Source organism: Ochotona curzoniae, unplaced genomic scaffold (genome assembly GCF_017591425.1).
Source record: "Ochotona curzoniae isolate NIBS_2020 unplaced genomic scaffold, NIBS_Ocur_1.0 contig_430, whole genome shotgun sequence".
NCBI classification, from domain to species: domain Eukaryota; kingdom Metazoa; phylum Chordata; class Mammalia; order Lagomorpha; family Ochotonidae; genus Ochotona; species Ochotona curzoniae.
Genome location: NW_024466219.1, coordinates 859,637 through 885,685, shown reverse-complemented (window position 1 = coordinate 885,685; position 26,049 = coordinate 859,637). Strand labels below are relative to the sequence as shown.

The 26,049-nt window shown below is 60.6% G+C and overlaps 2 protein-coding genes across 10 annotated transcripts in view; one reads left to right on the top strand and one right to left on the bottom strand.

The window, feature by feature from the left end:
• Positions 1-4,193: 4,193 nt before the first annotated feature.
• Positions 4,194-15,744, top strand: NCF2 (neutrophil cytosolic factor 2). Of its 6 annotated transcripts, none has more exons than XM_040985354.1 (15): positions 4,211-4,521; positions 4,871-4,953; positions 5,941-6,049; positions 7,894-8,028; positions 8,533-8,640; positions 9,513-9,572; positions 10,177-10,220; positions 10,952-11,093; positions 11,169-11,237; positions 11,639-11,718; positions 12,251-12,269; positions 12,492-12,643; positions 12,733-12,844; positions 14,364-14,541; positions 15,514-15,744. In XM_040985354.1, exons 1-15 carry the CDS (start codon positions 4,348-4,350, stop codon positions 15,624-15,626), a joined length of 1,578 nt encoding a protein of 525 aa, XP_040841288.1. In that variant the 5' UTR covers positions 4,211-4,347; the 3' UTR covers positions 15,627-15,744. The 6 variants fall into 6 exon arrangements, with proteins under 6 accessions (XP_040841291.1, XP_040841290.1, XP_040841289.1 ...); XM_040985353.1 differs by having other exon boundaries at positions 4,214-4,521; positions 11,642-11,714; positions 12,244-12,269; XM_040985352.1 differs by having other exon boundaries at positions 4,214-4,521; positions 11,639-11,714; positions 12,244-12,269.
• A 180-nt stretch (positions 15,745-15,924) lies between these two features.
• Positions 15,925-26,049, bottom strand: part of SMG7 (SMG7 nonsense mediated mRNA decay factor) — a 49,441-nt gene continuing 39,316 nt past the window's right edge. For 2 of the 4 annotated variants that reach the window (XM_040985348.1, XM_040985347.1), the window contains 11 exons: positions 25,873-25,992; positions 24,031-24,319; positions 22,750-22,891; positions 22,086-22,465; positions 21,259-21,609; positions 20,793-20,942; positions 19,434-19,514; positions 19,016-19,175; positions 18,254-18,424; positions 18,022-18,167; positions 15,925-17,764 (listed from right to left, as the gene is read on the bottom strand). In XM_040985348.1, coding sequence (XP_040841282.1) covers positions 17,651-17,764; positions 18,022-18,167; positions 18,254-18,424; positions 19,016-19,175; positions 19,434-19,514; positions 20,793-20,942; positions 21,259-21,609; positions 22,086-22,465; positions 22,750-22,891; positions 24,031-24,319; positions 25,873-25,992 — 2,104 coding nt within the window. In that variant the 3' untranslated portion in view covers positions 15,925-17,650. The remainder of the gene's footprint in view (positions 17,765-18,021; positions 18,168-18,253; positions 18,425-19,015; positions 19,176-19,433; positions 19,515-20,792; positions 20,943-21,258; positions 21,610-22,085; positions 22,466-22,749; positions 22,892-24,030; positions 24,320-25,872; positions 25,993-26,049) is intronic. The other 2 variants (XM_040985349.1, XM_040985350.1) reach the window with 2 other exon arrangements.

The following is a 26,049-nucleotide window of genomic DNA, read 5'->3' as shown; positions in this document are numbered from 1 at the left end:
CTGCAATCCTCACCATCTCCAGGCACCTCTGCTTGTCTGCAAAGAACAAAGCAAAATGCAACAGCTGTTGTCACCCCTGTTGGGTCATCAAGGCCAGCGCACTCGAGCCTTCACAGGGGTCACTGGGAGCCCCCAGGGCTGTCTGCACATGTGCCCGCATCACTAGTGTAACAGACTGCTCTAAGTCTTGGCTTGGTTTGGACCTGCACCACGGAATTCTGCCGGGAAAGAGTTCATGCGATCATCTCCCTCCCAAGAGTCCCATGGATCAATACTGACGCACCAGAAGGGCAATAGCAATAGATGGATGGAGAAGTTCACACACCGGCATGTTCCAGACAGGCGACTGGCTGCGAGCACGTTGCCAGCCTGTGACAAGTCCCTGTCTCCAAGGGAAGGCCCTGTGAGCCGTAGACACGCGCAAAGCGTTACAGGAGAAATTTCCCTGGTCCTCACCAGCAGTGAGGCTGTGTGGGTCTCAACACCAGCCCAGCCCAGCAGCCTGCTCAGGGGCAGAGCCTTGGGGCCCTGGCTGTGGCCAGTTCTTGGAGGTTGAGCTCAGGTGGGCAGAGCTGAAGGGCCATCACAGTGTCCCTGTCATAACCACTTGTGATCAGTCCTGTGAAGGGACGGCTGTGGGGGTCATTGCCTCTCACCTAAACAATGGAGCCCCACCGTGCAGCATGGGAGGTCCTGGCATGGAGGGATCAATTCTCAGCATTGGAGCAAATGCAGGGCAGGCAGTTGGCTCAAGGACTGTCTCCCCCGTTCACCTGCATATCCTGTCTGCCCTAGACTGCAGACCCACCCTGAGTGGCTGTGGCACATGGTACAAGAGGTGGGGTGGCAGGCAGATGGCACTGGACCGTACATGGCGACTTGTGCCTGACCCCTTCTCACTTCGCAGTCATGACCACTCCCTTGCACCTGGGAGGAAGCAGGGATTCAGCAGTTCAGACGCAGCTCTGAGGCCTGCCCCATGGTTCAATAGACTAATCCGCCACCTGCAAACGCTGGCATCCCAAGTGGGCGCCAGTTCATGTCCCAACTGCTCCACTTCCCATCCACTCCCTGCTCACGGCCTGAGAAAGCAGTAGAAGACAGCCCAAACCCTTGGGACCCTGCACATGCATGGGAGACCCAGAAGAAGCTCCTGGCTCCTGACTTTGGATCAGCTCAGCTCCAGTCTTTGAGGCCACTTTGGGAGTGATCTTTCTCCCTTTCCGCATCTCTGTAAATCTGCATTTCCAATAAAAATACACTCTTGTGCCCTTGGGATGCCCACAGCATAGAGAGCCCAGGAACCGACAGTGCAGATCATGGCGGCTCAGCCACTGAGCTGCTGCACCCGCCATGGATGGCATCTGGCTGCCCCTTGGTGGACAGGGCACTGAGCCTGGCAGCTGCATCTGCCTGGACCAAGCCTGGAGGACACCCTGAAAGCTGTCCTGTCCCTGAGCCGATCTGGCCCAGGGCACCAGGAACTGGAGATGTGGCTGTGCCTGCTGCCTGCACAGGCCCGGGAGAAAGCGCATCTATGTCACTGGGCATTTCGGTGCCGCCCTTGTCTCAGTCCGCAGTTCCAAGCTTAGAGCTGAGCTGTACAGCAGGAGTGGTCAGGAGCTGGCCAAGCCACCATCTGCCATGCCTGCAGCCCCTATGGCTGCAGCTTCAAGTCCCGGCTGCTCCACCTCCCATCCAGCTCCCTGCTATTGGCCTGGGAAAAACAGTGGAAGATGGCCCAAGTGCTAGGGCCTCTGCACCCACGGGAAAGACCCAGAAGAAACTCCTGACTCCTGGCTTTGTCCCAGCACTAGCTGTTGCAGCCATCTGAGGAATAAACCAGAAGGAAGAAGATATCTCTTTCAAATAAATAAAACGTTTTTTTAGGAAAAGCTTGGACACCTGTGTCTGACTCCAGCCCCTGAGGCTTTCCTCATTGGCATTCTTGAACACAGGGCTCCTGATCCCCTCCCCTGTTTGCATGTTACAGCCCATCTCACTTCTGTACCCCTAAATGCGACTCAGGACACACAGAGTGGGGCCGGGCATCCCTCACTCGCCCTTCCGACACCTACCAACCATCTGCCAAAAAAGGAAGCGTAAGAACTTCTCCAGCCCACCTCTCACCATGCTCAGAAACAGGGTCTCTGCCTGGCCTGAGCATGGGATCAGTCTGAGGGCCCAACTGACCATCCCTGGGCCTTGGTACCAGAACTGGCAACAGCAAAGGAAGCTGATCAGGCTCTGGTTCCTCCTCCCCGCTGGGTGCAGAGGCTGGGAGCTAGGAGCTGGGGGCTAGGGCTGGGAGCTAGGAGCTGGGGGCTAGGGCTGGGAGCTGGAGCTGGGGCTAGGGCTGGGAGCTGGGGCTGGGATCTGGAGCTGGGGGCTAGGGCTAGGGCTGGGAGCTGGGGCTAGGGCTGGAATCTGGAGCTGGGGCTAGGGCTAGGAGCTGGGGGCTAGGGCTGGGATCTGGAGCTGGGGCTAGGGCTGGGAGCTGGGGCTAGGGCTGGGATCTGGAGCTGGGGCTAGGGCTAGGAGCTGGGGGCTAGGGCTGGGAGCTGGGGCTGGGAGCTGGGGCTAGGGCTAGGAGCTGGGGGCTGAGAGTGGGTGTCAGAAGTGTGGAGCAATCAGCTGAGGTGTAGCAGCTAGCTAGGCACTGGGATCCAGGGAAGCTTTCTTTCAGAGCAAGTATAGTGGAAACTACTGCTAGAGGGGCCTCTGGGTGGTCTCATGGTGTCACTCATAGCAACGGGCACAGCAGTCTACCAAGAGCCTGCAGGTGGCACTGTGGCTGGGGTGTACCACGACTCATCTGAGGGCACCTCACTTGACCTCTGGCTTCCTGCTGATGTGCCTGGAGAGTGGGAGTCGATGTCTAAGGACGTGAGTTGGGAGGCCCCAGTGGGGCTGCTGGCTCCTGGCCGTTACGGGCAGTCGGGTATAGGTTGAACCAGCAAATGGAGGGGCTGTCTACCTCTCTATGTCACGCTGGCTCACGGCTGAGGAACGGCTCAGCCCAGCCTCCCGTGTGAGCGCTCTGCTGACAGAGGCCAGAGCCAATGTGAATGTATTTGCTCCAGGAGACATGACTTCACAGCATGTGGCTCGAATGGTACCAGAGGGAACTGCTGCACATCGAACCTCTCTCCCCCTCAAATCAACAACTCTCAAACCACTCGGTTTAAAGTGTGAACATGTGACATGAAAACATGAGCCGGAACCAGGACTGAGCAGTGTGTGGGACCAGAAGCTAAGCCCATCCCTTCCACTGACTTGTGGCTTCAGGGGGCCCTCACTGTATTAGGGTATCCAGGGGTCCTGGGCTCAGGGTACGGGGACTAAGAGCAGGACAGGCGAGCATCATCTGAGAACAGTCACCCCAGGTGGCCTTGACTGAGCATCCGGGCGGGTGCTCCCCCCACACTGCCACCAACCCCGTCCCTTGAACGCTTCACCCCCTTTAGGGTCACAGTTTGGAAGGATCCTGGGAGCCCTGGGGGGCTGCACAGGGAGCGCCCTGCCCCCGCCCACAGACTGTAGGATCCGCTAGTGTCGTCCCTGTGCGTGGGTTTCTCCAGACAGGCTGGTTGGAGGGACGTGAGGGGTTTCCCTGGGAGTAACAAAGCATGGATTCCTCACATAGTGCCTGTCCCCAGGAGTCAGTGCCGATGACGGGGCTCATGAACGTCCCTGGCCTCACGGCCCCCCGAGACTCGTGTCCCTTCCCATTTCACCAGGGTCTGCACTGGGACCCACACTGCAGATGCTGAGCGCCCACACCAGCAGCCACGAGCCCCACTGCAGCCAGCAAGAGACAGTGCCTGGGGGGTGGCCAGGCGTGGCAAGGTGGCCTCTAAGGCCAGGAGTTTGTAGAGTGAGGTGGGGTGGGAAGCTGTAGGGAGTGGGTGTTGATGTGGCCTCAAAATGAAACTAACCGGATGAGGCTGTCCACACAACCAGGGTCAAGAGAGCCCGGGGCTGCAGGAGGAGCCACTTCCCAACCCCAGGTGCCAGCCAGGCCAGGGAAGCCCCATGCTCTGCCAAGGCTGCCTGAGCCCCAGCAGAGGCTGTGGCCCGAGCAGGGAGAGGAGGAGGGGGAGGAAGCACTGCGTGTTTTTGGGGAACTGACCCATGGCAACGGCACCTGCTGTACTTCCCCTCCGGCCTCACCCCGCTGGCCTCTCTCGCCTGTTCCTTCTCTCTCGCAGCTCCTACGTCAGTTGCTGAAAGGTGGGGACACTTCCTGGTGCCCTTGCGACACAGGGACAGCTACTTAAGGGCCGCCGCCTTGTGCCCGTGGCCCGGAGACACCCACTGCCTGCCCCCTCCCCGACAACCCTGAGCATGTCCCTGGCAGAAGCTATCAGCCTCTGGAATGAGGGGGTGCTAGCTGCTGACAGAAAGGACTGGGAGGGGGCCCTGGCCGCCTTCAGCTCCGTCCAGGACCCCCACTCCCGGATCTGCTTCAACGTGGGCTGCATGCACAGCCTGCTGGGGGACCTGCAGGCAGCAGAGAAGGTGAGTGAGCCATGCGCTGCCCCATGCGGCTCCCAGGGCAGCACGGCCTCCACCACGCTTAGCAGGAAGGCCCCTTTCATGGCCGCAGAGGGGCAGAGGTGGGGGTGGAGCTGGGCGGAGGGTGCTGGCGGCTTGCGCTTCCCGCCATGGCCCTTGGCCACCCCTGGCCAAAAGCCCTGCTGCTGGGCCCGGGAGGCGCTCATACAGTAACACCCCCACTTCCCAGAGGAGACCAGAGTCTCCCCAGGAGATAAGGGAACTTGCCAGGGCCACACAACCAGGAAGTGACAGCCAGGGCGCACTGATCCTGCCCCAAGCCACACCTTCCTCTGCTCCTCTCCCTCCACAGGCCTTCACCAACAGCATCCACAGGGACAGGCACCTGGCGGTGGCCTACTTCCAACGGGGCATGCTCTACTACCATCTGGAAAGGTGCGGCTCCCACAGGTGTCCCCACACTGCAGGGAGCCGGGGGCACGGAGGGCGGTGACACAGCGATCCACAGCTGAGGCTGTGCTGCACCCACATGCGTGGGCCTCACCCTGGAAAAGTCCAGAAAAGTCCAAAACTACCATTCTGGGAGTTGGGGGAGTGCCCTGGGAGGCAGAGGGGGTGGCTCGAGGGGTTGGAATGGGCCCCTGCAGCCAGCCCTAGACCGTGTTCCTGGCTCCTGGCTTCAGCCTGAGCCTGGCCTGATCTGTGGGAAATAAAATTGGCAGGACAGGAGCTCTGTGTCGCTCCAGCACAGGAGCACAGAGCAGCCAGAAGCAGGTGTCTACTAAGATAGAAAAGCTCGTGGGAGATACTGACCCTGCAACACCGAGTTCAGGCTAGTGTGGGCAGCACAGCCCGTTTCCATCTGATAAGTCTAGACAAGTGTGCCCCGAGTGTGTCAGCATCTCTGAGGGATTGGAGTTACGGAGAAGCCATTGCGATGTCACATTTAACATCATCCCAACGTGCACATTCCTTGATGTGGCCCGCTGGCTTTACCGATGGTATTTCTTCTGGGTGCACCGGGGCAGGGAAGGGGCTTGGCTCAAGCCAACCAAGAACTCCCAGCAGGGGGAACAGGGCATGTGAGGGTGCCCAGGGCGCAGCCGGAGGTCCAGTGGGGCTGTTCCTTGAGGATCAGGCTGTGCACACTGCTGGGCTTCCACGTGCCCTTCCTGTTGGCTGCAGCACACGGGACCTTCACAGGGCAGGGGCTCAGCCTGCAGCCACACTGGGTCCACGTGCGTAGCACAGGTTGCACAGCTCTGGGCTCTCAGACACATCTGCAGGACCCGGGGCTGGCGAGCAAGCAGCAGCATTGCGGAGTCGGGTGGGTGCGGGGGTTTCTGGACCCTGGGAGATGGGACAGGTGATAGGTGGCAGCTCTTCCTGGGCTCAGGGCTCTGCCGTGCCTGTGTCCTGCAGGTATGACTCAGCCATTAAGGACCTCAAAGAGGCCTTGACCCAGCTCCGGGGAAACCAGCTAATCGACTACAAGATCCTGGGGCTGCAGTTCAAGCTGTTTGCCTGCGAGGTGAGGGGGACCCCAACAGCTCAGCTTAAGACACTGGCCACCTGGAGTGCTGGCACTGCCTCTGAAGCACTGCTAGAGTTTTCCTTGTGTGTGAAGAAGCTGACTGCTTAGCATTCTGTGGACCAGTCAGTCCATGGTCAGCCCTCTATCCCCAGCCCTCCGTCCCCAGCCCTGTCTCCTCCCAGCCCTCTATGCCCAGCCTTCCATTCCCCAGCCCTCCATCTTTGCTCAGCTCTCCATCCCCAGCCCTCCGTCCTCAGCCCTCTGTCCCCTCCCCTGTCCCTTTATTGCAGATATGACTGGTCCTTATCCTGTGCGCTTCACTGATACGCTAGAGGCGTGAGGATAATTGGGGACAACCTGCCCCCTCTTGCTCAAAGCACAGACAGTTGGAAGAGTCCCCAGAAAGAAGGGGGGGTGCTCCTGAGAGACCATAGATGCACGTGGCTCGAGCTGGTAGCTTCACCTTCCTCCGCACACCCATGCCCACCCCCAGCTGCCCCCGCTGCTTGGCAGTGCTGTAGATGCCCCAGACTTCACCTAGCGGCATCACTGGGTAAAGACCCCTTGCTTGATTCTCTCAGCCCAGCAAGAGGCTTTCCCAGGGTCACCGGGCTGAAAGTGGAGCCCACAGCTGCACGGAGTTCCATTCCCCAGCCCTGGGCAGAGGAGCCAGGATTCCCTCTAACATGGTGGCAGGGGTTGCCCCACTGTGGCCTGGTCTCCAGCCCTGCCTGCCTGCCTGCCCAGCCACAGCCCGAGATCATCCTGGCAGCTCTGGCTCAGAGACAGATCTATGGATCTGGGCCCCTGGCTTAGGCACCCCAGTGCAGCAGCATGGGGGCCGAGGCTGGCCCCTGCTCCAGGCGGCCCTGGCCACAGCCCCACACATGACCCTGGCTGCCGGGAGTCATGCAAGTCCTTGTGAGGTGCTTTTTGGGGCTTCTCTGAGCCGAGGCTTGGCAGTGGGCCTTGTCTCCTGAGGGCAGCGGCTGAGGACCAAGCCAGAAGGGCAGGCGTAGGCCCAGGGACGTCTAGATGGCCACAGCCCCACCTGGCCCCATTTGGCCTGTCCCATGGGTCCCTGTGCTTGGGGTGACAGGCCCTGCTCTTTAGGGGGGCGTCTCTCCAGAACATGCAACTGAGAGCCCCTGTTGGTCCACCGCGATACTATGCCGGTCCGAAGCCAGGAGCCTCTTCCGGGTCTCCCACGCGGGTGCAGGGTCCCAAAGCTTTGGGCCATCCTCGACTGCTTTCCCGGGCCACAGGCAGGGAGCTGGAAGGGAAGCGGGGCTGCCGGGATTAGAACCGGCGTCCATATGGGATCCCAGGCGTGCAAGGCGAGGACTTAACCACTTGCGCCACCGCGCCGGGCCCATATGTGATACAGTTTTATAGGCACTGGGGATTTCCCCCACCCCTCCCATACCCCTCCCCCCGTCCTTTATTTCTTAGTCACGTGGTTTCTCTCCTTCCCCTGCTGTTCTTTCATCCTGCCGGTGCGTGCTAAAGGGTGTCCTCACTCAGCCCATTTGGAATGTGCATAATGACCAGAAGGCAAGTGTGAGCTGCCCTCCCCTCATCCCACCCCATCACCTAGCCCGAGGCCTGGACACCGGGACAAGCAGGGAGGGGCCCACCTCCCTGGCCCCACTGTGTCTGCTACTCTGCTGGCGGATGCAGGGCAGTGCAGGCGAGTTGCCCTGAACATGCCCCAACCACGAGCACTGTACAGTGAGAGCCGGCGGGAGGCTCCGCCTCTGGCAGCAGCCTGCTGTTTCCAGCGTGGGGGTGAGGTACAGCCTGTAGCAGCCCCCACTGATACTGTGCATGCGCCCTGCCAGGTGCTGTATAACATCGCTTTGATGTACGCAAAGAAGGAGGAGTGGAAACAGGCTGAAGAGCAGCTGGCGCTGGCCCTGAACCTGAAGTCTGAGCCCAGGCACTCCAGGGTGGACAAGGCCATGGAGTGTGTGTGGGTGAGTCTGCGTGGGTGCCCAGGTGACCCCAGGTGAGACATCGCACACAGGGGCAGGGAGGGCCTGGGCTCAAGACCCAGCTGTATCCTGGTCCCAGCTTCCCGCTAACGTGCCCCGGGAACGGGTGGCAGGTATGGCCCTGTAGCTGGGTCCCTGCCAGCCGCAGATGAGACCAGGTTGAGTTCTCAGCCCAGCCCTGGCTTCTGGGGAACTCTCTCTGGCTCTCAAGCAAATAGTAAGCCTCCCCCTGCCTGCCCCCCGAGGGGTGCTACCCCTCTGAACTGAGCCTGGGCAGCATGGGGAACCATCTCAGGCCCCAACAGGAGCTGAGGACTTAGGGCCCAAAGCCTGGGCTTTGCCAAAATGACTCAGTCTGAACACACCCTGTGTGTGGCACAGAGTAGCCCCTTGAGGCATAGCTCTCCGTGGTGGGTCATGAACAACCCTGGACCAGAGGCCTGCCTCGGGCTGCAGCCACCACAGAGGGTGGGATTCCTGTTGCAGAAACAGAAGCTCTATGAGCCGGTGCTGATCCCCACGGGCAGGCTGTTCCGGCCCAATGAACGGCAGGTGGCTCAGTTGGCCAAGAAGGACTACCTGGGCAAGGCCACGGTAAGTGCGCCTAGGCGTCCCTGGCAGCCAGCTGGGCAGGCCTGAGGCAAGGCCCCTGTGGGGTGGTGCCAACAGTCGAGGCTCCAAGTGGGGCTGCCCACAGGCGCCAAGGCCACGGCAGACAGGGAGAGGGAATGGTTGAGAGCCCCTGGGAGGGAGGAGCTGTTGCCCTCACCAACTGCCCTGGTGCCGGCTCCTCTCTCATCCTGGACTCCCCTGTGCAACCAGGACGTGACACTCATGGCCTGTGACCCTGTGGCCAGCCAGGACCCGACACCCTCACGGCCTGTGACCGTGTGGCCAGCTGGGTGTGCCCTCACAGGCTGTGACCGTGTGGCCAGCTAGGTGTGCCCTCATGGCCTGTGACCGTGTGGCCAGCTGGGTGTGCCCTCACAGGCTGTGACCGTGTGGCCAACCAGGACCTGACACCCTTATGGCCTGTGACCGTGTGGCCAGCTGGGTCTGGCACCCAGCAGAGTGGAGGGAGTGGGGGACAGGTCCACAGGGACAGTCAATGTCCAACAAGGCACACAGGTGAAACGGGTGGCCTCTGCCAAAGTGGGGTGTACTTGGTCACAAGAGAGGGTGCAGCCAGGACAAGGGCAGGGTGCCAGTGGGTAGATCCTTGGGCAAAAGTGGAAAAGGTGCTTCCGCTGCTGGAGGCTGTGCTCCGTGCGGACACACTGTGTGCACTGCAACACACCGAATTTGGTTTTCCACAGGCGGCACTCCAGTGCGACAGGGTTTAAGGAGAGAGTATGGACCAGGCCAGCAGTGGGGGTGTGCTGGGACTGGAGCAGGTCCAGGGCAGGGTGCAGGGCCGGGGAGGAGGGCGGGTATGCAGGCTCTTAGCCCACTGCCTGCCACTGCAGGTTGTGGCCTCGGTGGTGGACCAGGACAGTTTCTCTGGCTTTGCTCCTCTCCAGCCTCAGGTGAGTCTGGAGGGTGGGGTTGGGGGAGGACGCCTTCAGCCAGGGCAGGGGGTGTGGCAGAATGGTGCCCTTCAACTCTGCTGCAGCCTGGGTCTGTGGCCGGTGGGGAAGCAAGGCTGCATGGGCTTGAACTGCAGCACGGGTCTGTGCTGTGTGCAGGAATGCAGGTGCTGCCTGGGCTGATAGAGCTACCTAGGAGTGGAGCAGGCTGGGGAGGACATGAAGGGGCCCAGGGTGCTGGCCACAAATGGCAACACCCCCAGGACAGCCGTGACTGCCAGGGTGGGCCAGGATCATGGGGGGGCAGCCTGCAGACCCCTGGGTCTTTGTCATAACATGAGGGAGTGTCTAGCTGAGCAGACAGGAACCGGGTGAGCCCTTGGTAGGCAGTGTGGACAAGGACTAGCAGCACGCCTTCAGGCACCCAGAACATCACACGGTAGCCGCAGCTGGCAGGACAGGGCTACTGGCCTGCGGCACCCATGGCGGTGCCCTGTGTGGCCGCGGAGCAGGGATTTCTGCAGCCAGAGTGACCTGCTCTGGTTTGGGAGACCTTTGAGGGACCACTCATGCACCATTTTCCCTCCCTGCCCTTCACCCACAGGCAGCAGAACCTCCACCGAGACCCAAAACCCCAGAGATCTTCCGGTGAGTTGCCACACACACCACGAGGGCTGCGGTGTGTGGCAGGGAGCCCCGAGGCAGAGGCTGAGCCCAGGGTCTTGGTGGGTCCTGTGCTGGCCAGTGGTCACTGCCTGTCCCCAGCAGGCCAGAGGCCCAGGGCTTGGGTGGCTGCTGGGCACAGGGCAGCAGAAGAGGAAGGCCACAGGACAGAAGACATTTGAAGGTGTCAAGCAAGCCTGGCTGCTGCCCAGGGAATGTCAGACAAAGCAGAAAAGTTGGCTCACAGGGGATGGGCAGCGAACTGTCAGGGACTGCTGAGCCACTCAGCCCACCCCCCAGCTTGAGGAAGCAGTGAGGGCAGTGACAGGTGCACCTGGCCAGGTGGCCTCTGAGCATGGCCCTCCCCTGCAATCCGCCCCATCCCTGACCCAGGCCGACATGCCCTAACCCAGCCTGGCCAGGGACCTCAGGAGGGAGGGAAGGGACACAGGCCAAGTGGTCACGGAGCAGCTGCCGGGGGCCCACATGGCATCGTCACAGAGCAGCTGCCAGGGAGTCTGCACAGCGTGGCCGCCTCCCCTGCGTCCGTGGTCACGGAGCAGCTGCCGGGGGGTTCTGCACGGCGTGGTCATGGAGCAGCTGCCGGGGGGGTCTGCACGGTGTGGCCGCCTCCCCTGCGTCCGTGGTCATGGAGCAGCTGCTGGGTGCCCGTCTGGCATGTGTTGCCAGCCTCAGTAGCTGCCCGTGCTCTGCAGGGCTCTGGAGGGGGAGGCCCACCGCGTGTTGTTTGGCTTTGTGCCCGAGACGCCGGAGGAGCTCCGGGTCATGCCAGGAAACATCGTCTTTGTTCTGAAGAAGGGCAGTGACAACTGGGCCACGGTCATGTTCAATGGCCAGGTATGCCGGAGCTGTGGTCGGGGCTTTACCGTGCACTGCCCTCCCGCACGTGCTCACTGAACCCTTCCTGTGCAGAAAGGTCTGGTTCCCTGCAACTACCTGGAACCCGTGGAGCTGCGGATCCACACACAGCAGCAGCCCCAGGTACGGTGAGAGGGCTGAGTAGCCGTGGCGCAGCAGCCCAAGCTGGCCCTGCACTGTCCTCACCCCAGGCCCTGTGGCTCCCCTGGTCAGGGCGGCTCAGGCCAAGTATGGACGAGAGTGGGAGCCAGAAGGAGGCATGGCCGGCCACCACAGAGGCCCACAGTGCCCGTGGGAGGTGCCAGCCGGCTGATGCTTTCTCATTGCCCTCTGCAGCCTGGGTGCAGGCTCAGGGCCTGCCCTTTGCTGGGGTCCCCCCTGGATGGGGCATTGGGAGGGGAAGGACAGGTTGGAGACCAGCACTGCTGCCTCTTTAACTTCTGCTCCCATCCTGGAAGTCTGAAGGGCTGCCCACTGTCCAAGAGCAGAGGAAGCTTCTTACCCTGCCTCCCTGTCACCTTCAGGAGGACCCCACCCCAGAGCTTCACATCCCGGCTCCCCCCAGGGCCAGTGCCCCTGGGAGGCCTCCCCGCTCACCAGGTGAGTAACCCTGGGGTGACACCCCAGGCCTGGAGGCAAGTGTTCCTCACAGCCCTCTCCCCTGGCATGTCCTGGATCCTCCTGCCAGCACAGCTCATTGCTCAGGATCCTAGCGACTACCGCGGAGGGGTGGCAGCAGAGCCCGCCTGCATCCAGCTGCAGATGGGCCAGCGACTCTGTGGGCTGGACCTCGCCTGAGGTCCCGGAGAGCCGCGCTGGGCAGGCAGGTCCAGGCCAGCTGAGCAGCACGTATGTCCTCCTTACCCCCATGCTGGCTTAGGTTTCAGTGTGGAGCCGGGTCAGCTGTCCTGGAAAAGCACACCTTGTTGGCATCCCCCACTATGTTGCTCTTTCAAAGATTTATGTACTTGAAAGTCAGTGCTAGAGAAAGGAAGAGGGCAGTTAGGGCTCTTCCACCACTGGTTCACTCCCTGTGGCCACAACAGCTGGAGCTGGGGCAGCTGGGACAGGGAGCCCTACTCCGAGGGGGTCTCGCGGGGCATGGGCTCAGCATCTTGTTCCCTTATAGGTCAGAGACACAAGGATGAGCCTCAGGTAATGTCCTCCCCTCTTCAGGTGATGGGGACAGGAGCAGGGGGCGGTCGGCTGGGTGCTCGTTCAGGACTACAGGGTATTGGGAGGTGCCGCAGCTTCACACTCAGGGCTGCAGAAAGTCCCCGGGTGCTCCACAAGTGCAGGCCTGTCTCCTGGGAGCCCATGGCTGCTGGACACTGAGCTGGACTGGCCTAGCAGGAGGCTGCCACTCCCTGCCCCCAGGAGACCAGGCTCAGTGGCCCCCAGCCCTACACGGTGAAGGTGCACTACAAGTTCACGGTGGCCATGGAGACCCAAGCCCAGCTGCGCTACAGCCAGCTGCTGGACCTTGTGGCCAAGAAGCTCGAGTTGTTGCCAGAACACACAAAGCTCAGGTGAGTCTCCTGCCTGGTGGCTGTGTGCTGGGGGTGGAGTGCCCAGACGGCAGGTTCTGCATGGACGGGCCCTGGCTCTCCGACCACAGCTACCGACCACGGGCTGACCAGCAGCTGGTACCCCTCTCGGAAGACAGCATGCCAGACGCCTGGAGGCACACCACCTGCAGCTGCCTGACTCTGTGGTGTGAGAACACGGTGGTGAGTGCCCCGGGCCTGGCAGCCCGCACCCGCTGTGTGTGCCTGGGGAGGGACAGGGGAGGCTTCATGACCTCAGCTGTGACCTAGCTGGTGGCCTCCTGCCAAGAGCAGGTGTCTGTGGAGTGTCCCTACTGCACTGTGCGCTGGGCGCTGTCAGGACACATGGCAGAGAGGCCAAGCCACTGGACCAAGGTGACACAGTTGGCCAGGCATTTGGCCTGGGCACCAACAGCAGAAGGGTGGCCAACATCATGAGACCCAGGTCTAGACAGCCTGACCCCACCAAGTAAGGGGATGAACAAGAGGCTAGGAATGCTTGCTACTCAGGGGCCCCTGGGCAGCCACAGGGAGCACTCACACCCCCCAAGGAGCACTCTCACCCCCCGGGGAGCACTCTCACCCCCCGGGGAGCACTCACACCCCCCGGGGGAGCACTCACACCCCCGGGGGAGCACTCTCACCCCCCGAGGAGCACTCACACCCCCGGGGGAGCACTCACACCCCCGGGGGAGCACTCTCACCCCCTGAGGAGCACTCACACCCCCGAGGAGCACTCTCACCCCCCGAGGAGCACTCACACCCTCGGGGGAGCACTCTCACCCCCGGGGGAGCATCAACTGTCCATTGGCCTGCAGAGTCCAGGATGCCATCTCCTTTCATCGTATGTGTGTCTTCAGAATTATTTTTACTTGAAAGGCGGATTTACAGAGCGGAGACAGAAAGAGAATCTTCCATCTATTGGTTCACTCTTCAAGTGGCTGCAATGGCTGGAGTCGAGCTGATTTGAAGCCAGGAGCCAGGAGCCTCCTCCAGGTCTCCCACAAGGGTGCAGGTTCCCAAGGTCTTGGGCCGTCCTCTGCTGCCTTCCCAGGCCACAAGCAGGAAGCAGCCAGGACCCATTCTGGCGACCATATGGGATGACAACGCTGCGGGCGGAGGCTTAGCTCTGCCACGGCACTGGCCGCTCCCCTCTCGGCCTCAGGACCCCTGCTCTGGTTTCTGCCAGTGTCCTGCTGCCAAGGGCTTTCCTGTGAGTGGACAGCAGTATGCAGTCTCATGTGCCCATGAACTTCTAGGGCTGTGGTGGCCGCGGCACAGGCATGGTGGCTACTGTACCCCTGTGGGCAGACGTGGCTCTACCGAGTGCCAGCTGTTCCACTTCCAGAGTTGGGTCCTTCTCCCACAGGGTACTGGCACGCTAGGGGTCTCAGCAGGTGACACCTAAGGGGTGGCCTTTTCCCTCCTGGGAGTCTGACTCAGGAGGTCCAGCCAGGCACCCTGGAGGTGTGCTCAAGACCACCCAGACGGATGCCTGCCGAGGGGCGGGCTCAGTGGTATGACCCCCTGCTTCCCCAAGGCCAGACAAAGCCCTGCCTGCTCTCTGCAGGGGGTTTTGAGATGCCACAGGGTCCACTACCAAGCCAACAGCACGTGGCAAGGCCATGTGGGCACTGACGGTGCGACGGCCCTTTAGTGGCCTGTCTCCAATGCTGCCTAGCAGGGGCTGTGCTGTTTTCAGGGTGACCAAGGCATTCTGGAGGGTCCCAAGGAGCGTGAGCCCACGGAAGCCGGCGAGCAGGCGGCCGGTGCTCAGCTGGGAGAAGGGAGCCGCGTGGTGGCGCTCTTCAGCTATGAGGCCAGCCAGCCCGAGGACCTGGCACTGTCAGAAGGGGATGTCGTCTTGGTGTTGGCCCAGGGTAAGTGTGCGCGGTTAGGGCGGCCCACCCCTGGCCAGCGGTTCTATCCCCCCCGGCTCACACCAGCAGTCAGCACCATGTCCTGAAACCCTGTTGCTCCTCCCTCAGCTTCCCACCTCCCACCAACCAGTCCTTCAAAAGAACATGCCCTCCCCCCACCCAAGTGCGCGCACCTGCCCAACAGCCGGTGGGAGTGTGAACTCAAAGACACTTCTCAAACTTGGGGACCACACCCCTCAGCTTCCCGGAGACAGACCCTTCAGGCAGTACCCAGCGAGGCTGGACACCCGGCCGCTCTGAAGGCAGGGGAGCGCGATCTTGCTCCACAGCTCCCCTGTGATGGTGGGCGTCTCCTGCCTTTCCCAGGCCACTGGCAGCCGATGGCATTCTCTGCTCTATCAGTACCAACCCCGCGGCTGCACTGCTGAGTGGCAGGTTGGCGATGACAGAACTGGGTGCGGCCCTAAGCCCTGGGGTAGAGGTGGGCATGTGTGTGGCGATGTCCTCAAACCCCAAAGTGGCTGTCTTCCCAAACAGGGACAGGTGGCTGTCCAGGCTGTGACACAGTGCAGTGTCATTCTCTTTCGCCATGTGGGGACAGAGCGCAGCCCTGTGGTGTAGGGAGTCCCAGTGAATGCATTTATGTGTGCACCCTGGTAGTCTGAGCCACTGAGGCCATGACGTTCACAAACACCAGGTGGACACACTAGTCCAGACTTGTCCCTTGTCCGATGTGGCCTTTTCCAGAGTCCAGGGCCGAGGGAACTCACGTGACCCTTCCTTAGGAACCATGGAATTACTCCTTCAATTCCTTTCACTTCTCTAATCCTAACTTCCTGAGAAATAGAACTGCATTTCACCCCATCATCTCTGAGACACAGGCCGCTCTACACGCTCACATCCTCGACTCGCCGGCCACAGCACGGAGGCCACGGTGCCTGGCTGCACTGACGTGTCCCTTCCTCCCTGCAGTCAACGACGAGTGGCTGGAAGGCGAGTGCAGGGGGCAGGTGGGCATCTTTCCCAGAGCCTTCGTGGAAGAGCTGGCAACACCAGGGCAGGCGGCCACGCCCGGCGCGGTTTAGGCTGAAGCCCCCAACACGGGACCTCCCTCCACTACACAACCTGCATGCCGAGACTGTCATCACTGTGGCTGTGAGACTCGGTGACCTGCGGGGTCACCTAATAAAACCCCGCAGAGTTCTGGTGCTCAGCTTTGCTCCCTGTGCGTTCCCCACGCCGCTTGCCGGTGCGGAGGGTGGCACATGCGCTTGACCTGAATCGTCCCGCAGGGGCTGGCCGTGCTCTCCTGGTGCAGCCTGGAGCAGCTGGTGCTCCCCACCCCCACCCCAAGGATTGCAAACAGCGCACACACAGATGTGGTTGGAGAGAACACGGTTTAATTAAAGGCAAAGCTGATTTCAGCAGCTGCGAGTCTTGCACAGACAAGAAAAAAAACCAACAAACCCAAAAAACCCCCAAACCAACCAAAGCCCCCCAAAACAAGGTTCACTACACAAGAGCAGTTTCCGAGGACGAGCCTCCTCCCTGTCCTCCTCCCCCACAGCCACGACGCAAGGCAGGCCGTCCGAGCAGGGCTGTGTGTCTGGCTCGGACCCTCCTGCACAGGACAGCACCCCTGCCGGCGCACCCCGGGGCATGGCAGCAGCTCCGGCCCTGGCTCGCTGCAGCTCCTCATGCAGAGCTCACGCGTGGGCGAGAAGCTGGGGAGAAGTACAGAGGGTCTCTGGCTGCCGCTGTGTGGGGGGAGGGGAGGAAGGGGGTAACAGAACCAAAACAAATCAAAAACCCCCAAACAGCATTGCAAACTAAAAGCAGTCCTGCAAGCACCGGCACTCTGCCACCCTGAGCCTGGCACGTGGGCGCCCAGGGCTCCCGTGGGTGCTGGGCCCTGCAGCTGCTCCAGCACACACCAACAGGGTCAGCCCCCCGGGAGGGCACGGAACACTCACACACACAGGAGGGACTGCCAGGACACAACCCCATTATGAGACGGCAAGTGGACAGACCGTTTCCGTAACCCCCCTTAAAGATCCCTCTTCAGGCAACGACCAACAGCTGCCCTCGTGTGTCCACACGGCACATCTTCAACCCTCTCTCCTAATAAATAGCATACAAAGTCTGTTTTCCTTTTTTCCCCCCGCCTTGTCCAAATGAACTCAGTTGCATTTTCATCGTGTGCGCTGGGCACGTGTCCATGTTGCCTGGAGTTCCACCCTGCAGGCGGAGGCCCCATGGCTGTGCGGATGGCCCCACGCCTCCGGCCGCCTCACCCACCATGGCCCCCATGCTGTGCTCCTTGGCAACGCGTACGCACATGGGGACAGAGACAACGAGCAGCGACAGCACAGGGCGGGGAAGGGACACCAACCACAAGACGAGCACACTGAAGCTCCTCCCTGCTGGAGCACGGCGGGCCACGGGCAGACAGGCAGCCTCCTGCGGACGGACAGCAGCGCCCGCCCAGCACCACCAGCCACCCTGTGTCATCACAGGGGCCTGAGCCTCTCCAGGACACTTCTGCTGGGTCTCCAGGCCAGCCCTGGCCCTCTCCCTCCCGGCCACTGACTGGCCACCCTGCAGTCACCTGCCTCACAAGGGCAGGGACAGCTGGGCCTCCCCTGCCATCCATCTGAGTGTGGAAGAATTCAGTGGTACCTTCCTACTGAGAGCATCAGCAATAATCCAACGTGTTCACTACATTCTCAGTCAGCAATCATCAGTGGATTCCTACTTTATTCCCCTAAGAGGAAAACAGGACTGAGAAGTCCCCACTGGCTTCTTCATCTGCCTTCCCTCCTCGGCCTCCACTGCCCTCGTGGCTGGGGACATGCATGATGGAGAAGGGGAGAGGTGGTGACATCAGGTGAGACAAACAGCAGTTCCTCTCTCCCTCCGGAAGGCCCCCGGGGGACGGAGAGTTCCCGACGGTTTTCTCGTGGTTGCACTGCGGGCATTCCGTGCACACTCAGCAGGATGCTGGGACGCTGACACCCTCTGGCCGGTTAGCAACAGAGGTGAGGGCGGCCCCCGCAGGGGCTGTGCGGGCCAGGTCTCCGGAGCCTCGGCTCCCAGGGCTGCGCTGGCCTCAGTGTGGAGGGTTCATGGCGCCTTGTCCCCGTTGCTGCTTCTGCTTCTGCTGCATCAGGAGCTGCTCCAGCGCCGAGGGTCCCGGGCGCGTCATGGAGCTGGACCAGATGGACTGCAAACAACCCGGGCTTGTCAGCAGGGCGGGTGCCCGGGGTCAGGACACCCAGGTCCCTGGCCCTCCCCTGCCCAGAAGACTCTTCCAGGACGGAAGTGATGAATGCCTAGGGCACTTCCTGGGTGCCCTGCTCTGCCTGGATCTGCAAAGGCTCACAAAAGGCCTCTTGCTTCAGCACAACCCTCAGGGCCCCCAGCAGACAGCCGAGGAGCCCGCGGCAGCAGCCCTGGGGCACTGGCTCCGGAACCCCTTACCTTCAGGCTCTCCATGAGTACAGCAGATGAGTCTTCCACGGAGGGCCCAGGCCCGGGCCAGGGGCCACCCGGAGTGCTGGCCTGATGCCAACTGCTCTCAGAGGAGGACGGGCCAGAGAGATAATCGATGCCAAACCCACCCATGGCTGTGGGACACAAGAGGACAATCAGCTGAGGTGGCGTCCCAGGGTCAGGACTGGACTCGCCGCTGAGCCCCACCGCTGGACCTCACCTGGCTTGTCCGTCTTCCACCGGTCTCCGGTCCTCCTCTCCCTGTTATCTGGAGTCCCAATGGGTCCAAAATTGGAGAAGGGAATGGAGCTGTGGCTGTGTGTTGGAGGAGAGCTGGGCAGGCTGCTGGGGTTGGAGGAATGAGGAGACTGGCTCGCTGGTGTCGACTGATCTGGTAAGCGACAGCAACACAGGTCGTGAGCACGGTGACATTGCCCGCTGCCCACAGGGCTAAGGAAGATGCCCTCCATGCCAGGCAGGCACAGCACAGCCAGCTCTGCCCAGGGGCAGTATGCGTCAGCCTGCTCTGTTGGAAGTCCTTAACTGCAGGAATTACTGTGAGAGCAAACTTCTTCTGAAAATGAGATTAGAAATCCCTATTTTATGGCATCCCATATGGATACTGGTTCTAATCCCAGCAGCCCCACTTCCCGTCCAGCTCCCTGCCTGAGGCCTGGGAGAGCAGTGGGGGACAGCCCAGAGCCTGGGGACCCTGGCTTCAACAGGCTGAACCAGCAGACGGGAGATCTTTCTTTGTGTCTCCCATCTGTGTAACTCTGCTTTTCACGAAAGAATAAATCCTTCCTTAGAAACCAATGTCGTATATTAACACACGCGACTTCCCTGCCCAGGATGGACATTACTACGAAGGAGGCCAAGGCCAGTGGGGCACGGAGCCCGCACTGCGCTCCCCCAGCTGCTGCTGGCTCGTCGTAGGTGATCCCACCCAACGCGCCAGTGCACCGTGAGGAGGAGCGAATACCTGAACTGGCAGGCAGGGACGGAGACCACGGCGTTCCTTCAAACAGGGAGTAGAGGGAGGTCTCCTGGGGGCCCAGGGAGGGGCTCAGCTCTGCTTTGGAGCTGCCCGTCAGGTTTTTGCCATACACCTCGTTGAAGACACTGCTACTTGGGTATCGTTCCTGAAAGAGATGACCTCTAGTTCAACTCCCTGCGGCTCTTCCGGGCGGGAGAACTTCAAAGGTTTTCGTTTTTGTTCAGCTGTTCCCTGTGCTTCTCTGTATTTGGCTCCACGCAAAGCACCCAGGTTATCAGGTCAGAAACTGTAAACAGTACGCTCGGCTGAACAGCACAGCCCCAAGGATTTCAACGTGAACGACTCACACATCGGACATGGACATGCACACACACCCTAGAACAGGCAGTGTCCGGGGCCCTACCTGATTGAGAGAGAAGCCGGTGAGGGACAGGAAGGAGGAGGAGTGGGACATGAGCTCCGAGGGCTTCTCCAACAAGGATTTCTTCAGTCCCGGGGGGAAGAAAGCATCCAGTTAGGCCTCTGAGTCGTCTCAGGGCTGGGCCTGAGACCTCGCCGAGCCAGCAGCCGGTCCCCCCATGTCAGTGGGCACCCTGGGAGCACCTGGCAGCAGGCTGCACTCCGAACCATCTGAGAACCAGGGGTGGACCCTCCCTGCTGACAGTGACCAAGCCTGTCATCTGCCAACGTGCCTCCTGTGCAGCTCTACTCACGAGACATATAGACCAGCGGCCAAGGTCAGGCCCACACTCACCAGGGGGCCATGCTGGCTCCGCCCATGCTGTCCCTAGCACTGTTTCTAATGGGAGGGATGGGCAGCAGGCAGCAGTGCCCAGGCTAAAGGACCATGCCTCAGCAAGGCCAGCAGCAAGACCGGCTGCACGCTGCGCCCCGACCTGGGGAGAAGGGCTCCCCGAGGCTCAGCTGGGCAAATCCGGAGGGGAACCTCAGGGCTCGGGGTCTCATCCCCACTACATTTCAACGTTTCCTTGTTCTGTGCTTGTGGCAAAGCGCACAAACACAAACTCCAAATCTCTGATTCCATCACAGGGCACTGAAGGAGGCACTTGGCTCCTTTGTACACTCATCTCCCTCGTCCAGCTTCCCTAAGCACACAGGAACAACGAGGGGCGGTGACAACACCCACTAAATGCATGGTGCATTCTAGAACATTCTTTTATCAGTTCCATTCATCAGTTCCTAGTTCTCCCCAAGCCTGATCTTCAGGATTGTCATTTATGGACATCCAGTAATTCTTACGAACAGAAACCCCTCCATCTGTGCCTATTCTCTATGAATCCAACTGGATTGACAAGGTTAGGACTGTGAGCCCCATTAGCCAGCCAGGAGGAGAGAGGGGAGGTGGGTGCTGTGTGGTGGCAGGGTCAGCCACCACCTGCAGTGACAGCATCACCCGGGGACCAGCGGTAACCCAGCTGCTCCCTGCGAGCGTGCCTGGGAGAGCAGCCCAGCACAGCCAGGCGACTGGCCAGCCGCGTGAGAGGCTCCTGGCTGCAGCCGGCCGCCCCGCTGGGGAGTGAACCAGCGGCTAGCTTTCCTTCCTAATAGTCCAAAAATCAACCACCATCTCTAAGGATAAATGCCATGGGCCAACCCTGGGCCCAGAAGCCAAGGCCCCTGAGAGGCCCGGTGTTCTGCAGCATGCAGCCCTGGAGGCTTCCTGGCACCACAAAGAAGCCAGCTTGCCTCGGGGCCGGCCTTCGCTGGACTAGAGCACAAGCGTGTTAAGTGGGATACATACAAAGAGGCTTCGTCCAGGGAGAGAGGCGAGAGGCCCCAGGAGGGCTGGGTAAAGCTCGGGAGGGTTAGCAAAGAGCAGCTCTTCCTCGTCCTCCAAGGCAGCCAGGCTCTCTAACAGGTCCGGGGGGAGCAGAGGGGAGCTCGGGGGGCCCTAGTGACAGAAAGGGCACAGTGAGCTGTGAGGGGCGATGGGCACACACGGGGGGGGGCGGGAGGCGCACATGGTTAATGAGGTAGGCGAGAGAAGGGTGTAATGAGGACAGCGGCCAGAGGACAGGGCGAGGAAGAGCAGGGCCACCACGCGCGGCTTCTGGGCCGAGAGAGAAGCGATCTGCGGAGACCACCCTCAGACTCGGGGGACTCCACTAAGACCCTGGCTTTGTTCCTGACCCCCACCACCCGACAGGCCGGGGAGGGAACTGCGGCCACCAGCCCTGCAGCGCAGCCAGCGGGGGCAGACCACACACCTCAAACGGCACCCTGGGCATGGGCTCCTGCTCGAGACGGAAGCCTGCTGGGGCCCGCTTGCCCCTGCGGTCCACGACGGCGCGGCTGTCGGCCATGCTGTAGGCAGAGTCCCAGTAGAAGTCGGGGAGCGAGGCGTCGGAGGGGCTGTGGTGGCACGGCTCCAGGGGGAAAGGCTTCCTTTTCTTCTCCAGAGGCTGCTGCAGGGCCGCAGGCTGCAGGCCCGGCTCCAAGAGCGCCCCGGGGTCCTGGGGCTGAAGGTAGTAGGGCGGCTTTGCAGGCAGGATTTTCCCAAGGGGGCCTTGCACCTGAGGGGGATTCCACAGCTGTTTGGAGGTATCTGTCTGTTGGTACTGCAGAGACAAGGACAAGGAGTCGTTACCGACAGCCAGCACACAGTGACCACGGGATTACTGTCAATCAGTGTCGCCTCCACTGGGCAACGGCTCCTGCCACTTTGTCGGTTTCATTTCAGAGTTTGCAGGAGCAGAGGACAGGCGCTGCCTGCGTTCATTCTCCCTTCACGACTGTGCTGTGTCCAGAGCCCTCCCGCTGCCCCGCAGTGCTGTGGCTGAGGTCAGGTCATAGCCGCCAGCAGCACGCCGGGCTGACGGCCCTGCTCTCCTCCTGCAGTATCTTACTTCCCACATCTTTTTCTTCAGTGCTAAGCAACAATACGTAGCAAACCCTGGCGGTTAAGACCTAGTACAACGAAAGCAACAAGGTCCATGATGAGCCTTTCCAAACAGTGCACTTGCACAGCCTCCCAAGTCCCCACAGCTCACTAGTACTTTGTGACCCAACACAGGCTGAGCTCGCTCACACTCACCTGTTGGAATCCAGAGTGGGGAGGCGAGCTTCTCCCCAGAGCTGGCCCAGCCTTTGTGGGGGACTGCTGCTGGGCTCGAGCTGGGCCCGGCCCCTGGCTCGTGGACTGTGCTGTGGGCTGAGCTGGTAAAGAGGCAAGGGGCTGCTGGGAAGGCGGCTGTAGCGGCTGAGGCCCCTGGCTCACAGGCCCTGGTCCGGAGGGCCGCTGCTGGCTGTAAGGAATGTGGGACTGCTTCCCAGCCTGCACCTGGTTTCCTGCGGGAGCGTGGGCTGTAGGCTGCAGGAAGGGTCCTGGGACGGAGACCCCGGCTGGGAAGGTGTAGCCTGAGCCCGCAGAGAACGCCACAGGAGGGGGGATGACGTACGTCGGGGGCGGGAACCCTTCAAAACAGAAGGACAGGCGTCAGTTCTCCAGAGCAGCCCATCTCACATCATATAAACAACAGCTCGTACCGCGGACACGAGCAATGCGTTCTAAAGGCAGGGCCGGATCTCAGCACAGAACACATGTGCTTGTAGACAACAGAGAAACGACTCCGTTTCAGAAGCGGAAGGCAAGCACAGCTTTCTCTAATTCTAAGGCTTGGTAATCTCTAAGGAAGTGCGAGTTACCGTGTGAGAGAGGAACCCCTGCACAGGCACACAGCAGCACGGCGCCGACTCACCTGGCCGGCTGGGGAGCGGCGGGAAGGCCGCCGGGTGATGGATCGGGATGAACGGGGAGCCAGCCTGGCTCGGGGTCTGTGTTACGGGGGTCTTCCTGGCTTCCGACACAGGAGTCTTTCTCAGCTCTGTCTGCGATTTCACCTGTGACCAACAGCAGCAAAACCAGCCATAAAAACCCGAGGTTCAAACTGCCAAAAAGACGCAGGTCAACCCAGGAAAAGTCACGATGTTAAAAATCCAGGCTGAAGAAATGTAAACTCACCAGAGAAAAAAATGGGAAAGCCAAGGGGGGCGGGCTTTGGTTAGTCAACTGTCCTGCCAGATGTCACAAGTCACCAAACACAGCCACCTCCCTTTACTCTCTGCAGACAGGCGAGGCACCAGACTGACCACCTGCCTGAGGCCGTGCTGCTCCGTCAGGGGGCCCGGGCTTTTGGCTGGGTCACCAACGGCACCATGGGTGGGGACGAGGCCTCTCCCCTGGCTGCGCAAGGACTGCTCCGAACACTCGCGGGCAGACCCGAGAGGGAGCGCAGAGAGCAGAGCAGCAGGACCCGCTGAGCTCTAACGTGTCCAGGGACCCTAGCTGCCTTGTTCCTCTGACCTTTCCCTGCCGGCCCCGTCTCCCCGAGCCTTCTCTTGACACCTGTGCCCGCCTCTCCCTCCTGCGAACCTTGAGCTCCCATGTTCTCTCTCTGAAGGAAATGCAGTGCTGCCTTAAGCCACGTCAGGCTCCTTGTGCTCGCCTGCCGGTGAGCGTTCCAAGGTTTCACAGCCACGTGGCATCTCGCCCACGTCTAGCCAGGTCACAGAGCACCGGGCACTGCTGACACCTCCTCAGCTGGACCTAGCCACCGCATGGCCCATTTCTGTGAGCCAGGAAGACAGCAGTCACACACGGCCACTGGCTCAGACAGGAAATGACAGGGGCTCTTTCAAAGCTCCATTTTATTCTCCATCATTCACAAGGGGACAGCACATGGTGACACCTGCCGTGCTGGAGCCTAAAGCACTCTGTTTCACTGGCTCTGCATGAATGACACCACTTGACAGGTGCTCCCTGCCAGCCTGCTAGAAGGGAGAGCCAGCCCAGGAGCCGGGGCAGTACCCCTCAGGGAGCCGGGGCAGTACCCCTCAGGGAGCCGGGGCAGTACCCCTCAGGGAGCCAGCACTCACACGTGTTTTCAGGACACACAGCCCAAAGAAGGGCTCAACACGGAGAGTCAAGGTGAAGCGCCTCACTAACTCTGCTGCCATTCCCCAGCCACAGCCCCACTCACCTCTTTGGAAGGAAAACTTCTTCCCTGGTCTCTGCTCCCTTCTCGTGGCTTCCCGTTCTCTTTGAAGGTGACCACCGGCTTCTCCCCGGGGTCCCCGCCGCTGCCGAGCCCGCGGCCCGACGATAGCACTGACTTGAGCCCTGTGCCCCCGTCGCTGGCTGGCGCCTCACTCACACTTGCTTCTTGCAGAATGAGGTTCTCTTTGGTTTCACTGGGGTCCTCCAGTATTAACTCTGGAATTTCTGTGATAAACAACAATTTCCCTACCTCATTTTCACACTGAATCAGCCTAAGAAAGTAAGAAAGAATCCATATGTGAAAGCCATAATACATGGCCTATGACACAAGCATGTTTCACTCCCGTCTGAGCTCACAGTGCACCGAAGCCCGTGTGCTCTGGCCGGCTCCCCCTGCTGCGACCTGGCCCTTCTCCCACCACACAGCCCTCCGCTGAGCTCACCCGACCTCACACGCAGCCTGAGGGAGCACAGCTCCGGGGGCAGGCTGCTCAGCTCACAAGTGCCAGCCTCGCTTCTCCTGCTACTGGATCACCACACTCGGCCTCCATCCCACCTGGCCATGGTCAAGTCTCCACCTGACCAAAGGGCCCCCCGACTCAGGACTGTGAAGCCCCCACCCTCGAGCTGCAGCAAACAGTCAAAGGAACAAGACGCTGACTGCCAAAAAATGCTCCTGTACCCCGGCAGCTTGTGGGAGCCGAGGCAGCCACACTTAAGTCCCAGACAAGCAGTGCCGTGGGGAGAGGGTGAGGATGCAGCACGACATGCATACATTCATTTAGATGTAAAAACTTCTGACTCCAGTCACAGCTTTCCCATAACATGCATTTTCTACAAACTTGCAAAGATGGATTTGAAAAATTTTTTTACACTGAAATAAACTTGCCTCTAAACTCCCCCCCCCCCCACTTTCCATTGGGAAGGCAGGAGAGAGAGAGAGAGAGAGAGAGAGAGAGAGAGACACGCGCGCAGAGCAGGATCTTGCAGCCCCTGGTTCCCCTGGTGCCTGGCCAGGCCGGTGGGCCAAGTACCTGAGTCGCCATCTGCTGCCCCCAGGAGGCTGGAACAGGCAGTGCAGCTGAGAGTTGATCCCAGGCACTTTTTTAAAGATTTGAAACAGGAAACAGAAGGAGGGATGGAGGGGCACACCATCCATCGGCTGGTCAACTCCCCAAATGGCCACAGCTGCCAGAGCGGGGCCAGGCAGGAATCCAGCGTCTTCAACTCTGCCCAGGTCTCTGGGTGAGGTGGTAAGGGCCCAGAGTGCTGGGCTCCCAGGCACATGAGCAGGGAGCTGGGACTTAAACAAACCACTGTGTGCACACAGAATGCTGGCGCTCTAAGTGGCAACCCAGCTCACTGCACCACCATGCTGAGCTTTCGTCAGGCATGCTTTAGCTTATGCTCAAGTCTTACTATTATTATTTTAACTTGAAAGGCAGATTTAGAGAGACAAAATCAGAGAGATATCTTCCATCTGCTGGCTCACTCCCAAAATGACTGCAACCACCAGCCAGAGCTGGGCGTTTAAAGCCAGGAATCAGGAGCTTCCTCCGGGTTTCCCATCTGAGCGTTGGCACCCAAGTACTTTGGCCATTTTGTGCTGTGTTCCATGTGCAACAGCAGGGAGCGGGACAGGAAGCAGAGCAGCTGGACTCAAACCAGCATCCCATGAGATGCCCTTAGGCACCTGGAGACTGGAGCTGTGATCCCCTCAGGTCTCCACCAGACCCTTAGCTGGAGGCTTAACCTACTATGCTGCCCAAGTGGCACTGTCACTGCTGCGCTGGCGCCCGCCCTCCCGTCAGCCACACAGACAGACCTTGGCTGATTGTCGGCGATCCATTTGCCTATGGAGATCAGGCGCTGCTGTCGCAGCCGGCGCTGCTGGCCCTCTTTGTCGCCTGTAATACCCTGGTGGCCTTTAGAAAAATCCAAGTTCCTAAAATTGGGATAAGCAAATTATTTTCCAGGCAACCAAGTTCACACAGAGCACACT

Excerpts from the sequence above, each read along its gene's own strand:
- NCF2 (XM_040985352.1), top strand. The coding sequence starts at position 4,348 with ATGTCCCTGGCAGAAGCTATCAGCCTCTGGAATGAGGGGGTGCTAGCT. Across the intron at positions 12,644-12,732 it reads CCAGAACACACAAAGCTCAG|CTACCGACCACGGGCTGACC; the intron begins GTGAGTCTCCTG and ends CTCCGACCACAG. Across the intron at positions 14,542-15,513 it reads CGTCTTGGTGTTGGCCCAGG|TCAACGACGAGTGGCTGGAA; the intron begins GTAAGTGTGCGC and ends TCCTCCCTGCAG.